This window comes from Mesoplodon densirostris, chromosome 5 (assembly GCF_025265405.1).
Source record: "Mesoplodon densirostris isolate mMesDen1 chromosome 5, mMesDen1 primary haplotype, whole genome shotgun sequence".
NCBI lineage: Eukaryota > Metazoa > Chordata > Mammalia > Artiodactyla > Ziphiidae > Mesoplodon > Mesoplodon densirostris.
The window spans coordinates 40,307,905-40,326,327 of NC_082665.1; the positions used below are offsets into that span (position 1 = coordinate 40,307,905).

The window sequence follows — 18,423 nt, forward strand, 5'->3', positions numbered from 1 at the left end:
ATGCATTTTTTTTTTTGGTTATGGCCACTGACAGATGAAATTGTAGGTCAGAATTTACTTAATGTCATCATGAAAAACTCTGAGCATGATAAGAAGAGACATATTCTTGCATTCATATATGCATATCTAATAATATATTGTATCACAATCACAAATAATTCCACATTTAACTCTCTTCTCCCTAACACACAAAGGGGTCCCATACAGTACTCTGAGATTACTGAAATTAATCTGCCATATCCTGGGTCTTCCCTTTTTCAGCTTACCCTCCTAGGTATTATCTTCAGCCCCACCTACCCTTCCTAAACTATACCTCTTCACAGTAGCTAAATGTTAGGTGAAAGTTTCTGGTGGAAGTTGAAAGCTACATGGCTTTTCTGATGAAAAAAAGAAAACAGCATTTCCCAGAGAGCATTCCATGAGAAGTTAATAAGTATGCTAAAACCAAAATGTGCCCCAAAGAAAATCAGGTTGGAAAATCTCTTATTAAGCAAAATTTAAGATGTTTCTTTACTAAAGAATGCATAATAGCCTTTTATACGCTAAAGTGAATTCTGATCTCAAAGAGATGTATGTAGCAGGCAATGTTAACAGATTCATTTCACCATAGACCTTTCTGTTTTTCAATTAAGCCCCTCTTATCACATTCAGGAACTATCGTTCCCACGGAAGCAATAAAACCCAGTTTTGAGACAGCTAAAGGAAAGGGGAAAGTGTTATGTGGGATTTTGATAACAGCCTTTTGGTAAAGATGGGTATTTTGCACAAGAAGGGCAGACACAGATGCCCTACAATCATATCAACACACTGATCATTCTGAGCGATTTATATGAAGAATCCATTCAACAGAGGGAGCAATAAGTGACAGCAAGTCAGGCAAGGCAGGAAAGTAGGGCCAGGGCAGGGTGAGGCAAAATTTAAGGAGGTATGTACTTGCACGTCTTGGAAAGTGAGTATCTCTTTAAATTTTGAGTTGGGGCACCTCACTCTCCTCACCCTAGCTTGGGCCCTTCAGAAAAGATGGACCATCTCTCCTCATGCTTGTAGAAGAATTTTGTCTACCAAACCCCAGAACTCTATTCTATTACTGTATTATGATACTCTGCAATTAAATTTTTTTTTTTTTTTTTTTTTTTTTTTTTTTTTTTTTTTTTTGCGGTATGCGGGCCTCTCACTGCTGTGGCCTCCCCCGTCGCGGAGCACAGGCTCCGGACGCGCAGGCTCCGGACGCGCAGGCTCAGCGGCCATGGCTCACGGGCCCAGCCGCTCCGCGGCATATGGGATCCTCCCAGACCGGGGCACGAACCCGTATCCCCTGCATCGGCAGGCGGACTCTCAACCACTTGCGCCACCAGGGAGGCCCTGCAATTAAATTTTTAAAAAAATTAATTATGGCTATAGTAAATGCCTTTGAAATATTTTCAAGAAATAGAGAGGTATATAAAATAAAAAGTGAGGTTCTCTCAACCCCATAGCTCTACTAGGTACAAAGCCAAGAGAAATGAAAACATATGTTCACCCACAAACTTGTATATGTGTGTTCATTACATTATGCTTATTAGCCAAAAAGTAGAAACAAACCAAATACTGAATGAATGAATAAACAAAATGTGGTATAGTCATACAATGGAATAGTATCCACCCTAAAAAGGAATGAAGTTCTGATACATGTTATATGGATGAATCTTGGAAACATAGGCCAAGAGAAAGAAGGCAGACACAAAAGGCCACATACTGTATGACTTTATTTACACGAAATGTCCACAGTAGGAAAATCCATAGAGGCAGAAAGTAGATTAGTGGTTGCCAGGTAATAGCGAAAGGAGGAAGTATGGAATTTCTTCTGGAGGTGATGGGAATGTTCTATACTTAGACAGTGGAGATGGTTGTAGAACATTGTCAACATACTAAAACCCACTGAATTGTATGCTTTAAAATGCTGAAGTGTATGATATGTGAAATATTGTTCAATAATAAGTTTTTTAAAGCTAAAATAAGTGAAGGTCTGATCACTTTCCCTTATGCAGCCATAATTTATAGTGTACCTATTATGTGCAGGGCACATCTGTAAATGTTTTACTTCATTAACTCATTTAATCCTTGAAACCACCCAATGAAACATCTTTGAAAGATAAGGAAGTTGAGGCACCAAGCAGGTTAAAAAATTTGCCCAAAGCCCTGTAGCTAGCAAGGGACAGAGCTGGGCTTATAAAACCAGGTAATCTAGCTACAAAGCTCACACTGCACACTAATTACTAGGAGTAATGGCCATTAAAAGTTGGGGTATATACTTCTAGGCACACACATGCATATGTATGTGTGTCGATAGATAACAAGTATCTGCATGTGACTATACATACTAGAGGTCAGCAAACTATAGCCCATAGACCAAATCAGGCCCACCATCTGTTTATACATAATCCATGAGCTAAGAATGGAAGAATGGATTTTATATTTTTAAATGGTTGAGAAAGAAGGAATGAAAAAAGAAGAGTATCATTTCATGACACACAAAAAGCATATAAAATTCAAATTTTAGTATCAATAGAAATTTTAGGGGGACACTGCCAGCTCATTTATTTTTTTGTCTGTGACGGGCTTCTACAGTACAAAAGCAGAGTTGAGAGGTGGCAACAGACAGTGTGACCCCCACAAAGCATTAAATATTCCTATCAGGCCATTTACAGAAAAATTTTGCTGACCCTTGGATTATACCATACAAGATACTAAAACTTTCTTAGGTCACTAAACATTATATCATGTTCAATCTCCCAGACTTCTTAATTTCATTAAATGGCTGCAAAATTAAAATGCACCTAAAATGATTAAACCTTCCCCCTATTGACAAAAAGGGCATATTCTTTACCAAATTTCTCTCCAAATGGTTGGATTAATTTATTTACCTCCTAATGTAAAAATGACTTACATTTTAGTGGCCTAAGTACCTGGTCTTTGGGAAGTTTTGGGCCTGTCTCACCTGAATGCAGGCTCTTTTCACAGTTGCTCAATAGTCACCTAACAAAGATGTTGAGTTCTGAGCTGTTCTGGGCTGCACGGTCAGGTCAGCTTTGCACAGATTACATAGAGGGACTCATCTCTCATTCTTCTCAACAATCTTACCTTCCCTGCTTGGGCCTATTATACAGAAACTTCTTTTACAAGTAGTTAGAAAAGTGGAAGAGTAGCTACCGCTCTTTTGTTGTCCCTCTGTAGTGGATACTGTGGTGGGCTGTCAGGTCCCTCACTATTCTGTGTTGAGATATTCATTCTCCTGCTGTTGGCAGCTCATGACCTTCAGTTGTTTCACTTTGGGAATTGCTTTCAGCTGAACAAGGCTACCTTGCCTAATGACATGACCTTTCTTCCAGGGGCAAATCCATCCAATAACTGATCAGTGTGGGAATATAAAAGCCCATCCACCTTGACTTAAGGCAAGACAATTATAAAAGGCTATCCCAGATCTAGAGCTCCCTGTAGAATCCACTGAGGTTCAGTTGAACTTATTCGTTGTGAGACTTCTCCTGTTCAATTCTTCTCCCATTGAACAAAGATGTTGCCCTGAGAACACTACTGCATAAATTTCCTACAACCAAAACTGCATCAGAGAGCCTGTTTCTTGGGGAAACTGACCTAAAACACTCCTAACTCTTCCTAAAGGAAGAGAGATGTGATATTTGATATGATGCCTGAGAATAGGAGAGGAAAATGAGTCTCTGTGGCTTAGCCCCTTCAACTCTCTCTTTTTGGGGCCACCCCCATGCAGGGAGGTGCATGCTCCTCCTCCTACCTTTGTAAGGTAAGTCATGCCTCAGACTATGCTTTTCTGAGGCAAGTCTGACCAACCATTATCTCTATTCACATTAACGAGTCTCTAAACTGTGTGACAAGGAAGATGTCTATGGGAATCTTTTCTGAAGACTAGATTTTCCCTAGGATTGGATCTCCCAAAATCTAAATTTAGCTGAGGATTCCAGGAAGTTCAGTTATGGTAGTAAGCCTAATCTAAGATCTCCAATTTGGCCTGATCAATAATTATGCTAATGATTTGATCTTTAGCTGCTTGATTTCTTTGTCTTTGTTCAGTTGGGTTAAAACTATGGGACAGGAAAGAATCATGATCATCATCCTAAACCCACACGGACAAAGAGAAGCACTGCATACATCCAAAAGGTAAACCTTCATTCCTCAATATTAACCATTTACAGTCTAATTTAACAGTTTTAATTAATAGTCTCTTTTACCTATATAAACAGGGAGATGCTACCCCAGCAACTCTTTAGATTGGGGCAGGTCTTAGTTCAAATCCACCTTGAGCATTTGTGATTTAGGAAGCAGTTTTCAAATAGGAAAACTGAGCTGTGTCCTTATCAGTAACTGAATCAGGGAAGATCCATCTCGGATTTGGTTTAAGGATTAAAAGCAAAAATATATACAAAGTATCTCTGGCAATACCTTATATAGTGGGTATTCAATACATATTTATTCATAGCTCAGTTAAGTATTAAGAACTATTATATAATATACCCATATGTGTGCCCTCTAGATTCTTCAGAGAGAACAAAAATCCCTTCTCTTCTACTTCCAAAAGGTAGGAGGATGACTTTTCATTCCAAAGAGATTGCTTCAAGCCAAAATTCTGGACAATGAGTCAAGGAATCAGGGTCACACCAAAATTAACAAGTACAAAAGTAGGTAATAAGTGACAGAGAGAAACAGGGAGCAAAGGCAATCACATCCACCTTCCCATTTATGTTATAAAATGCAAAGGTTGGATGCTACAGACTGAATGTTTGTGTGCCCACAAAGTTCATGTTAGATCCTGACCCCCAATGTGATGGTATTATGAGGTGAGGCCTTTGGGAAGCAATTAAGTCATGGGGTGGAACCCTCATGAATGGGATTAGTGCCCTCATAATGAGATCCCAGAGAACTCTCTTGTCCTTTCCCCAAGTGAGGACACACTGTAAAGACAGTATCTATGAAATAAGAAGTGGGCCCACACCAGACATTGAATGTGTTGGCACCTTGGTCTTGGATTTCCCAGGCTCCAGAACTGTGAGAACTAAATCTTTGTTGTTTAGCCCACCCAGTGTATGGTATCCTGTTGAAGCAGCCCAAACTAAGAAAGAAGAGAATGTTCCATTTGCCTGCTAAGAGCACTGTTAACTCTGGCCATGCAGGTACCCGGAAAGTGAGAGCCTGCAGAGACTGGCTGCCAATGATGGCAGCTACCAAACTGGGGCTCTCATTAGATTTGGCCCCAGGCATCAAACAACTCAAGAGTTGCATTCGTACTGTTAGTGTGTGGCAAAGGAAGGAGGGAAGCCTGTGGTGGTTAGCCCCATCATATTCTCTTCACATAGAGAGGGAGAACCAAGTCCCCTGAGAGTTTAGAAAACCAGCTTGGACCCAGAGGTTAAGTAGGAAGCTGAAATGGGTAAGGTTAGGCAATGACCAACACTGGAAAGCTCAGTAAAGAACAAGTTAAACAAGATAAGAATGTTTCACTTATGTCAGGGTGAATGCAACTTGATGCTCAGCATTTATTACTCTGGGGATTTCTCTGCTGTGAACAGAATTCAGATTAAAGATCTTACAGAATAAGAATAAAACTAAGAAAAACTGGGCTTCCCTGGTGGCGCAGTGGTTGGGAGTCCGCCTGCCGAGGCAGGGGACACGGGTTCGTGCCCCGGTCCGGGAGGATCCCACATGCCGCGGAGCGGCTGGGCCCGTGAGCCATGGACACTGAGCCTGCGCGTCCGGAGCCTGTGCTCCACAACGGGAGAGGCCACAACAGTGAGAGGCCCGCGTACTGCAAAAAACAAAATAAAACAAAACAAAAAACTAAGAAAAACTACGAAAAGAGTGAATTTTCTCATCACAAGGAAAAAATAACTAAAATTTATAAAAAGAAGAGAGTTTCCTTAAACTTCTGGAAAGAAAATTCTAATTTGTCACAAAGTGTTCCAGGTAAAGAACCTGGGATTGGAGGTGGAGGTGGCTGCCTTTGGAACGTAGATTCTGGGGATATAATCACTGACCTGATTTGTCTTCTTAGCCTGTGATGCTTGTGATTTTGTGAACTCAGAACTATTAACACTATTAATATGTGTAATCTGGTCCAAAAATCAAGCTCAAACATTTAACACCATGACCTTCGGAACTAGTGAATTCCAGAGAGGAGCTGAATGCTCTGTGAAGAAATATTTCCCTTACCAATGTTTTTCTAAATCTGTTGAACATAGACTTTAGAGTAATCTCAAGTCTGATGCTTTAAAACAAGAGAGAGCGAGGGAAAGAAACAAAAAGGATGGAGAATAAGGAGGATGAGGAGAAGAGGAAGGAAGGAAGGAAAGAAGGAAGAAAGGGAGGAAGGGAGGGAGGAGGAAAACAACAAAAGGCAAATGAAGGGAAAGGAAGGGAAGGGGAAGAAAGGGAAGAGAAATCCATTCCTTTAAAATACGTTCCATAATTCTTTTTAAAGACCATGATTATATTGCATGGATTATATTCCAGAAAGCAGTTTGGTTTATAAATAATAAATAAGACCTGACAAAAAAGGGAGAAGGAAACGTTACTGAAACATACTATTTCTGAATTCTGTTAGGCATTACACATCACTGGTAGAGAGCACAGAGACATGGGAGATTTAAAGAGTGTGTTTAAATCTTTGTAAATATAAAATGTCAGAGATTCCAGTTCAAAAAAACAGATTACTAGCTTCAGAAATGGGAGAAAAGTTCTGAGACCTCTCTCACGCAGTCATACCAGTTTCTGCAGGAATGCAGGAATTCTTGAAAAATGGTTAGTTCTATAAACATATGGGTAAAGCTGAACTTTCCATGGAAGAGAAAAAAAGTTTTCTAGGTATTTAAAACGTCCTCCAGTTTTCTGTATTTATTTCATTAATTTTTCTTCTTTTATGGAAAGGAGGAAATCACCGGGCTCACCTGTATCAAACCCCACACTTGGCACTAAGTCCACGGTTCCGTGAAAGGCTCCGGCCCACGCTGAGGTAGCAGTGGTGACTGTAGTCGGATCTGTTTTTGTGATGTCACACGGGGGAGCGGGAATCCTGGCCGCACGCACAGACGGCATCAGCAGGGGCCCATAGGATGGATCCAGGGCAGAGCCAGCAGAAGGGTGGTGGTGATGGTGGTGGTGGTGGTGGTGGTGGCGGTGGTGCATGTGGGGGTGGTGATGCCGCATGTACATGTCATGCATGTGGCTGTAGGATGGGCTCACCTGAGATGCCAAAGGGTAGTGCCAGGACTCGGACACAGGAGGGGGAGGGGTGGGGCCAGTCTGATGCAGACCATGTCCTGACCAGGGGCTGGGGTCAGCGGCAGTAAAGGTGCCAGGGGGTGCAGTGACCTGGAAATCAGGATGAACTCCCCCCAAACAGGGTGCAGATGGGGGCTGGTAAGAGCTGGTCCAAAAGGAAGTCGGGAAACTACTCCGCTGGCTTGAGAGAGCTGAGCTGTCTGAGAAGACAGAAAAATACATTATTTACATAAGATTCAGTTCTGGGATAGACTTGCCTCTACTTGTCCAATATGTTACAAGCAGGCTAATTAGTATACACTCTTTTTCTCCCCACACAGAGGTGAATAGATACCAAGTAAGCCTCTGAGTTGCCATGCCAGGTCAGTACTCAAGGGTCCAGGTGCTGAACGAGTCCCCTGCTTTGTTTGCTTAGCTTAGGCTGTCACAGTCTAGGCAGAGGTCGGCAAGTCTGGGACTGGAAAGCTTCATTTCCTCCTGCATGTGTCGCTGCCATCAAGTCTGAGCAGAGGTCACAGGTATATAAGTCTCAGGTAAGAAAAGCTTATGCCATAGACGTGATTCAGGTAGGTTGGAAACGATGATGTTTACCAATTTCTTTTAAAGGAAAATACGATTTTCACCCAAACTAACCATTTTAACACTGGGAGTAACAGATGGAAGTAAGATCACAATGATGCTTGCCAAGACCCATTTTCCATCAAGAAGAGAACATTCCAAGCTTATTTTTTCTGTACAGGCCTGGGAGTTTCTAAACTGAAAATAATAATAGTTCACATTTAATGTCAGTGACCAAATGCCCAAAATACTAGGCCAGGAGCTTTGCATGGATTTGATCTCATTGGATCCTCACTCCAACCCTATGAGGTAGTTACTCTTATTATCCCCATTTTAGAGATGTGGAAATTGAGGCAGGGAAGAAGCTCAAGAGTCACAGCTGGCAAGTGGGAGACTGGGCTTTGAAGACAGGTAGACTGCCTGGATGGCTGGCTCTCATCATACCTGTGCCACAGGAGAGCACACTTGTAACTATAACCTGAACATCTAGAATTCGGTGAAGATTCTGTGGAAATCATGAGTGGAGGAGATTCACCTGGGGTAAAGGATTTGAGGAGATGTTTAGGGAAGGGGAAATGATATCAGAGAATAGCACTTGGAGATAAATAAGCAAGAGGGAGAACCGTCCTCGACTTTGCTTCAATTCAATTTCTCCACTCAATGGTCTTGACATATTTATATAGATGACCTACTATGTGTGAAACATGGGGCAACTAGGGATGACTGGACAGATATCCCCTTTAATCACAATCTGGCAGGGGACAGATAAGTAAACAGACATGAACAATGTAATTTGGTTTGTGTTCTCATAAGGGGAAATACAGGGAGAGGGCACTAAAGCTGCCTAAGAAATTAATAGCTAAATAGAAAGGGTCAGGAGGGCTAGCCTTGTGAAGAGGTAGGGAAGAGTATTTTAGGCCAGGGATCTCCAACCCCCAAGCCACGGACCGGTAGTGGTCCGTGGTCTCTTCAGAACCAGGCTACACAGCAGGAGGTAAGCAGCAGGAGAGCGAACAAAGCTTCCTCTGTATTTTTTTTTACATCTTTATTGGAGTATAATTGCTTTACAATGGTGTGTTAGTTTCTGCTTTATAACAAAGTGAATCAGTCATACATGTACATATGTTCCCATATCTCTTCCCTCTTGTGTCTCACTCCCACCCTCCCTATCCAACCCCTCTAGGTGGTCACAAAGCACCGAGCTGATCTCCCTGTGCTATGCGGCTGCTTCCCACTAGCTATCTGTTTTACGTTTGGTAGTGTGTATATGTCCATGCCACTGCCTATCATTCGCATTACCACCTGAGCTCCACCCCCTGTCAGCATTATGGTGAGTTGTATAATTATTTCATTATATTACAGTGTAATAATAATAGAAATAAAGGGCACAATAAATGTAATGCACTTGAATCATCCCGAAACCCTCCCCCCTACCCACCTCCTCTGTAGAAAAATTGTCTTCCATGAAACAGGTCCCAGGTGTCATAAAGTTTGGGGACTGCTGTTTTAGGCTAATGAAAAAGTAGGTGAAAAAAAGGCCCCAAACTACACATACACACACAAATAGAATTTGAGGGACAGAAAAGAATTCAGTGGGCAGATGATGGCAAACAGACTATGGTCTAAGAAGGACCTACATGGGTATGTTTTTATGAGCCATGCACTAAGTGTGGGTGCTGTCCTGAGGAGATCCAGTGAGCTTAAAAGCATTTTAATCTAGGGAGCATTATAGTCAGAACTGTGTTTAGAAAGCTTGATACCTCCAGTGAGAGCCAGGTGCCTCCAGCACAGGGTAACTAAGCAAGCACTGGCCTGGGAGTCTGGGGTGCTCAGCCAGAAAGCTGACACCCAGCAATTACCCTGTCTCATTGTAGGACCCCAAATGATCTGTTGGCCTCTCTGTGGCTCAGTGTCTTCCAATCAAATATGAGGCATCTGAGCTCATTTAATTCCAAATATCTTCTGGCCCCAAACTTCTAACCATTCTGTGACATGTCTTATGGAGTATTTGTATCTATAGATAATGATAAAGTTGCTTAGTACATTAGTCATGCAAGTACAGTAAAATAGTATTTTTGTACTGGGTTCCACATAAAAGAACCTTGCTAGATCTTTCCATGGAATGCAAGGTATCCTAAGAAGTACTGTGAAATAAAAGTATTCAGAAGTCTGACATGTTCACGTTCTCACGTCATAAACTTCCAGGACATAGTTTTCTTGCCTCAGGGAAAGCTTATATAACTTGACTCAACCCCTACATATGTAATTTGATGAACGTAATTACGATTATCACCAGGTTGTTCACACATTTCCTTTCTCTAGCTTCCCTAAAGGCTGTGGCACTAACACTGCGAGCTCTTCCTCTCTCTCCCCATCAGCCCTAGAGCAGAGATATCATCCACCCCATCCATAGACAGATGGCTATTCAGTGTCTCAGTTCAAGTTTCCTCCCACCCACTGCTCAGGATCTCCATGGAGCTCAAAACCCTTGAGGAAATCTAAGCGATGATATTCTTCAAGAGGCAAAGGATGAAAGGACAATCTCTTCTTCAAACCTTCCAACAATCCTGGCAAACTTTTACTCGAATGGCTTAGTTTTGTCACAATCACAATCTATCAGAAACTAGCACTTAAAGTCACTTACTGGCATTGAGGCAAATATGTTCTATTTAAGAATGGTCTTCCTTTGACATATGAAACGTGGCTGCTAATGACAAGAAGGAAAATTGTGTAAGCTGTAGGAAGAAAATTCAATTTGCCTTAAATGATGGTCATTTGTAGAATATTTCTATCATACCCACAGTAGAAAGCTGTTAACGTTTAAAACTCATACAAAGAGTTTATAGAGGCTCCTTACATTATACAGTGCAGCTTTGCCACCACCAATCTGCTCCTTTGTTCTCACAGATCCAATCTTTTGTGGCAAACCCTTCATTCTGCTCATAATTTGTATCTCTTGCGGGGCCAGAATCCCATTATAAAAACAGCTGAACTCAACCCACAGGTGTGTGCCAGAGACAGAGAGTTCTCTTTATTAATATCCCCCATTAAAATGTCAAAAGTACAGAGAGTATATGTCATTTCCCTGGATGCTTTCCTTTTGTTTCTTTCCATTTGTATGTCCACGGACCTAATTTTATTTTACAGATGCTTATGCATTTTGGATATACGTGCAGAAATAGGAATAATGAAAAAATTCCTTACCAAAAATATTATCCTACTTATGACGTATTGTATTGTGATTAGTGAACACATTAGCATTGAAAGTAGAAATCTATTCTAAAAAATGCACCCCATAGAGGCTGAACAAAGCTTTAAAATGCCCCAGGGAAAAATCAAATTAGAAGCAACTTAATATTTTCCCAGTCAGTATGTCTCCTGAGATTAACATAAAGTTTGCAGAGATCTATGCAACCCTTTTCAAAAATAATGTTGCAGTCTACAAGTAAATGAAGCTATATTGAACAGAAAATGTTTATGGACAAGTCTACATTTCAAAACCACTATCTGGTATCTTGATTGTTAAAAAAGAAATTCTTGATACAAAGAAACAGATGATATTCTTTGTTTCATGCCTGGGAATCAGTGTGCTTATTTCATATGTGTGTGAATTTTTTCATTACATGACTCTTTGCTTACAAGTATTTAATCACAGCCACATTTTTTGGATGAAAAAGTTTATGAAAAACTGCACACGCTCTTTCCATGCAATATTACTTTTTAGCAATTCAGAACTATGCGATATTCACACTCTGTGGTGACTTTGGGCTCAGTGATACTGGATATTTGGATGACATTAACACTGAGTCTAACATGTACAAAAAGTCTGAATATACTTTGGTTCAGTTTGCATTTGGGATCAAAGAATATTACACATGCATACACACCCTTATTTCTAAACAACAACAAAAAAAGAAAAAAGAAAAAAAGAAATTGTCCCATACAACCCACCCAAAGCATACCCAGTAATCTCACTGGCACAGTTTTTAGCAGAAATATGTCTTAGAGACATAAAGGACTTTAACATGGAACATCAGGTGTTTTTTTTCAATTTCACAGTAGCTGGGATATTTTTTACATTAAACTTCAGTGTCTCTGAGAAACAACCTAAGGGCAAACATTTTATGCAAGAGAAAATTCAACATATACTGTTAAAAAATAAATATTTTGTTACCTAATTTTGAAAAGAAAATGAAAACTATATTAAAAGGAAAAATGGGGCCATAAAATGTTGTAGAACCTCTATCTTAAGTCATCTTAAAAATCTCCAGAAAACGTATTCTTAGAATAAATACTGATTGAAAACATCCATGTTAAAAGATAATATTTACCTTTTTATTAACCTCAGTGAAAAAAACTGCTACTCCATTCTCAACCTAGAGGGCCCTAGCTCTAATTTTAATTCCCTTCCTCTTGTTCTGCTTCCCATAAAAACAAATCAGAGGTGAAATGATACGTGTTCCAGTGTTTTCTGTCACTCAGGTATTAAGCATTACCATTATATCAAAAGACTGCCCTCCAGGTATTTTGTTCTAGAGTTGCTCAAAAATAGGCCTTGTGACTCTAAAGTGAGAGTTTCAAGGGGTGTTGTCAGATGCCCTACTCCTTGGAGGCAGGGCAATGAGATAAACCAGGCCTCAATTTCCTCCCACGTGTTTGTTCTAAGCTTCCCAGCAGCGATTACTTCCAGTGCCTCTTAGAGATGCCGCCCAACTCTCTCCGTCCCTGTCTCAGTCGGCCCAGGAGATAGTCCCTCTCTCGCCTTCCTCCTCTTTGCTAAGTTTAATGCTCATTTTGAGAGGGCTTTCTTACGAGAATGTTGCTCCAAGAAGACAAATGTAGATTAGTCATGCAGAAAACATTTACTTTTCAACTACAACAAGAAAAAGTATATCAAGTTTACCACTCAGCATAGTTTTTAAGCCAGTGACATATCTGTCTATGTCTTGACTTAACTACTCGCTTTCCCTACACACACACACACACACACACACACGCACACACACACACACTTTCTGTAATAACACTTAAGCACTGAGGTCAGTGAATAGACATATTTGAAGCCGATGCTTCTATTGGATGGGATGAGGAGACAGTCAGATTCATTAGGTTTTCTTAACGGAGAAGCCCTACTCAATCCATGAGGGGATATAATGGGAGAAGAGGTAGTCGTTATGATGTCATGTCAAATAAAGTACAAATATTTACTCTCAACTGTTTGCCTCAAAGCTGCAAAATGTCTAAAGAGGACTTTCCTAACTCCATCAAGATACAGACGCAACGTATGACCGCTGTTCCATCATTAGCTGACACTCTATCATTTGCCTAAAGATTTACTGTGGAAATACATTCTGCAACCAAACATAATTCAGTTTTAAATTCCTTTGAAGTACTGTAGCACTTGTGTAGCACTGTAAAAACCTCATGCCATAAATTAGACCCTTTAATTTAATACAGCTGGTCAGCAGCTCCTCCTAAAGTATTATTGCCACAGCCATCAACATTGTCAATAACCTTGAGTACTTAGTATGTCCAAAACACTGTGTTTTTGCCAGGAATACAAACTCCCAGAAAACAGTGTTTCTGAATAAAAACCCAAGGTTGGTTTTCTATGTGCCAAATGAATTGAAACTTACTTAAGGAAGAGAGAAAAGGCATCTGACCTTCAGTCAGTGCCTTGCATCAAGCCTTATGCCAAATAATTCATATATATTATCAAAATATCTTTACAACACAACCCTAGGAGATGGGTATTAATCAACACACATTATAGCTGAAGTTAATCTCAGAGAGACTTTGAGAATTAATCGAAGATAACATTGCAACCAGGCAGTAATAAGGTCCAAACTTGAACCCAAAACAAACATAATCCAATCAAAGACCGCATTATGCAAACCTGCGTTGCTTTGGCAATTAATACAGTATTTCCAGCAACTCTCTTAAGTAGACATGGGAATCTCAATTTATTATACTTCTCTTTAACATATTCAATAGTTGCTAAATCCTTAATTACATTTTGTGGATTTCATATGAATCTTATCCAACTTACGTATACTTAACTAAAAACACTAATTCACAACTAGAAACAACTATGGCAAAGTTTTATTCACAAGTGGAAAGTAAATAATACATTTCAAATCATAGAACTTCACAGAAAAAAAGATTTCAACAACCACTTAATTCAACCCCCTTATTTTATAAATAAGAAAACTGTACCCAAAGGTTGCATACAACTTATTACTAATAAATTATCTATTAAAGACTTTTTTGCTTTCTAATCCTGGGTACATAGTATGAACTTGGTTCATCTAATTTAATCACTTGATCATTCAATTCTTATTCCATATTTTTCACATAGAAATGCATTATCCTGAGTATTGGGGAAAATGATGTGAGTTAACTAGATAGGATATATATAGTCTCAGTGGAAGAGGAAGAGATGGAAATTGAAGAGCATGCTGTGTTTGCCTGGGCTACTCTGATAAACTAACATACAAAGCTCTAAAAATTCTGGTCTCTACTTATACCTCTTCTTTTCATTCCAATCACACTAGTATTTTGGCTTCTCATTGAACACTCAAGTTCAGTTCTTCCTCAGGGCCTTTGCACTGGCTGTTCCCTCTGCCTTAAATAATTTTCCCCTAGATATTTGTGTGATAAGAAGTGCTCTTATTTCCTTCGGGTCTGTGTGCTCAAATGTAAGTCTTAGAGAGACCATCTGTTATCACCCTAAGTAAAATAATACCTTGCATCTCATTATATATATATTGCCTGTCTCTTTCACTAGAAAGCTCCATTGGGTGTAGAAGCTTAGACTCTCCTGTCCACTGCTCTATTCCCACTACCTAGAACATAGTAGGACCTTAATAAATATTTGCTGCATAAGTCAATGTATGAAACAGGAGATAGATTTGAAAGCTAGATTTAAGATAATGCCAAGAAAACTCTAATAATACTTACTAAAACATTACCATTATCCACACTTTCTATACTGAAATTTGACAGCCTTCCAAAGATCCTCTCCATTCATTCAGTCATGCAGATTATGGGAAAAACACTGACATGTAGAGTTTTTGCATTTACATAACACCTCACTTAAAACTATTATGGTTATGATACTTTAGAAAATCACTCTTACATCTAGCTATAATTTGGGGCTTTCGCTCCTATATTCCAAGCTAAATGATCACTGGGTTGCATATGCTAGTATGCTAAAAGAATTAGGCATTGCATTTATTACTCTCCTGGGACTGATTGTCGTAATAGGATTTATTATTGATATATCAAACTATTTATTAAAGTCAGCTAATTCACTGAAGTTTTCTTATTTTCACCCTCCACAAACTATTAAAAGTATTCACAATGTGCTATCAAATAGGACATTGTTGGTTCTATTAGCATCTTAGGGTTTCAAGGACTAAGTTCTCAGTTCTTGTGGGAAGTCCATAATTAATAATCAAATAAGCAGTATGCTTCCCAGTTCACCTCTACCAAGGTCTAGGTCACTTGAATATGGATTCCACCTTCCTCTTTAAAGTCACTGTGTATGTCAATGTTGTTCATATTTATTATCAGAAAGGAGAAAAGAAGGGAGGGATGGTGAAAAGAGAGAAGGGGAGGGGAGGAGAGAAAAGGGAAGGAAAGGCAGGCAGACAAGAAAGAACCATTCTTCTGATGCTGAGAGGGGACCGACCACTCATCACTTCTCACCTGCCCCCTACCACAGGTGACCTATCACAGGTGACCTATCACTGGTGGCCAGCCTCTCCACACCATAGGATCACATGGGGCACTTATTACAGTGATTCCCAGAGCCTCCCTCTGGAGCCTCTGTCTGATTCGAAGGTCCAAATAAGGGGTTTGCAATCTGTGATTTTTAACAGCACTAGATCAACAATTATCAAACTTGAGCCTGCATCTGAATCCCTGGGAGGGCTGGTTAAAACACAAGATACTCTCCCCCTGAGTTTCTGATTCAGTAGTTTTGGGGCTTGGACCACGAATTTGCATTTCTAACAACTCCCATAAGATGCACGTATTCCTGGTCCTGGAAACCACACATTGAGAACCATTTTACTAGATTCTTCTTAGAATCAGGTGAGTTCAGAAGAAACATTCATATTTCTCTAAAACTACCATTGGAATGATGGATTGTTTTTTCTCTAATATTGTAATTATCTCAATTAAGTTGTCATCCGACCATTTTCTGTGAATCAGATATCAGATTCAAACACACATCTCTGTGACCTCTATATAGAGGGAAATAAAGGAGAGGAAGCCCAATCTATTGCTTTGCTTTACTGAGTTCCAAAAAAATAGCTTAAACCAGGGAGATACAGTCAATAATGTCTGGTTTGTACATTACAAAGAGTTAACATCACAACAAAGCAGGACAGAGAAAGCCATCAAGAGAACACAAAAGGCTTTCAAAGTATGTATTCCTGGGTCAGACTCAGACCTCTGCTATGTCATCACGTAGCACCTCGTGGAATGAGCAAGAGCTAATTTTTAAACACTGATCCAGGCACGCCTATTATTTAGAGATCCAAATTGGGCCATTGGGCCTTAAGGAATGGTGCTTCACAGCTCAATCCTGCCACTATGAACTCAGGCCAGTTGCATCACTACTTTCCACGAGGAATTTAAGGGGTGTGACTGCATCTTTTCCAACCCTGCATTCCACATGTGACAAAACTGATCCAGCTGTTTGTCTGAAAGAAATTCCTTGCTGTCCTTAAAAATTAAAAAGCGAGTGGATATCCGTCCTCCAGGGGCAAGTCTCCAGCTGGAACCTGGTACAGACGGTTGCGAAACAGAGCCAGTGCCCTGGAGAGCATCTGCTTTGGAATTCTTACCTCGCCATAAGGGGGTTAGCCCCATCTTGCTTTTTGAAATGGCAGATTCTGGATGAAGGGTGCTGGCTTGGCCCAAAGCTCTTGAGAAGTGTTCATCCACTACTGACCCAATGTCTCCCTGGAAATAAGTGAAAAGGACACAGCGAGAGTTAAGGTACTCCATCTCGGCAGGCTGGTCTTTCTCCTCCTCCTCCTCCTCCTCCTCCTCCTCCTCCTCCTCCTCTTGTTTGCTGGGAAGGGTGACTTCCAGAGAGTCCTGCATCTTGCTGTATACCGCTAACTTCTTCTGGGATGGAATAAACAAAACACAGTATCAAAGACAGTTTGTACAAAAAGCATTAACGAGTTAACTTTTCACTAAAAAAAAAAAAATCTAAACATTAACATATGTTCACAAACTGATTCTTCTTCATTTGCTTTACTCCACCTTCCCCCTCCCCAAACCAGCCTTCTGCTTCCCACCCTGAAAAAAAAGACTTTTCTATTTCAAATTTGGCAACAACAAAAAAAAGATGTCCGTTATCCAATGGTATATTCTCAGACTGTGAAAGGCAGGCTTGTTTTTTTGCTTAATTTAGATATACCAAAAGGAGAATGACTTAAAAAAAAAAAAAAAAAGAAAGTGACAGAGCCCTTCCATTTTTGTTCCCTTTTCTATTTTAAAGATTTAATGTACAGCAACATTATAGTTCGGGACGGGGAGGAATGGAGATGGTAGGCCTAACTGTCTGGGGGAGGGGTGGAGAAGAAAAGAGTTTTTCATAAATGAAATACACTAAAATAAAAACAGGAATATAGCATCTTATAAAAGGATTTGGCAGATGTGCTGAACTAATTTCTCAAAAATCAAACTAAAACGACAAAATAAGTCTGTGTGAAGATCCATTTTGCATGGAACATATTTTTCAGATGTTCCACTTACCACCATTATCATAAAAGGGAAAAAGAAGGTATTATGATGACTTGCTGAAAATAATACAAGATACTAGCAATGGCTAGGATGGCTTTCAAATCAAAATGAAAAGAGTTTGGTAATTTTAAAATATTTTCAAAACAGAAAATCATAGCTCTAGTAATAGTTTATGTTATGACTGATACTCTTATATTTATTACCCCATGTAATCTTTACAATTCTATAATGTGGTTATTATTACTCTCCATATTTTAAATATGAAGAAGTGAGGCACAGAGAAGTGAAGTAACTTGCCAAAGGTCACAGAGCTTATAAGTGATGGACCCAGAATGCATAATAAAAATACACAGATGTACATATGTGTATACATGTATGTGTCAGGGGAGGGGTATCTAGTGCAGAATAAAAAAATCACCAAAATGTTGTTTTGTGTTCTTTTTCTGGGTGGTAAGCTTGTAGTTGGTTGTTATTTTCTTATTCCTACTTTTCAATATTTCCAAATATTTTTCATAGAGCACATATTTTTATAATCAACAACTTTAGTGCAAATTATATATAAGAAAATAATGCTAAAAAACTATAAAACCCATTATCTTAATGACAAAATGAGCATCCTATCATCTTAAAAACCTGACCCTTTGTCAGACCATTTTTCTTATTTCAGAAAAAAATGCATGTTGGAAAGTGAATGTCAGTAGAAAAAAATAAATCATTCTAGAATATTCAGTAAACACATAGTTTAGCAAATGTTATCAAAACACATAACCAAGACTCAATGTTTCTAGTGGTAATTACTAGCCCCAAAATCTGTAG

The 18,423-nt window shown here is 39.6% G+C and overlaps 1 protein-coding gene across 5 annotated transcripts in view; it reads right to left on the reverse strand.

Annotated features, from left to right (window-relative positions):
• VGLL3 (vestigial like family member 3) overlaps positions 1 to 18,423 on the reverse strand; it is a 49,246-nt gene that overhangs the window by 19,920 nt on the left and 10,903 nt on the right. For 2 of the 5 annotated variants that reach the window (XM_060098624.1, XM_060098626.1), the window contains exons 2-3: positions 16,698 to 16,983; positions 6,951 to 7,484 (exon numbers count right to left, since the gene is read on the reverse strand). In XM_060098624.1, the coding sequence (XP_059954607.1) occupies positions 6,951 to 7,484; positions 16,698 to 16,983 (820 nt within the window). Of the gene's footprint in view, positions 1 to 1,372; positions 7,485 to 16,697; positions 16,984 to 18,423 lie in introns of those variants that run through there. The other 3 variants (XM_060098627.1, XM_060098625.1, XM_060098623.1) reach the window with 3 other exon arrangements.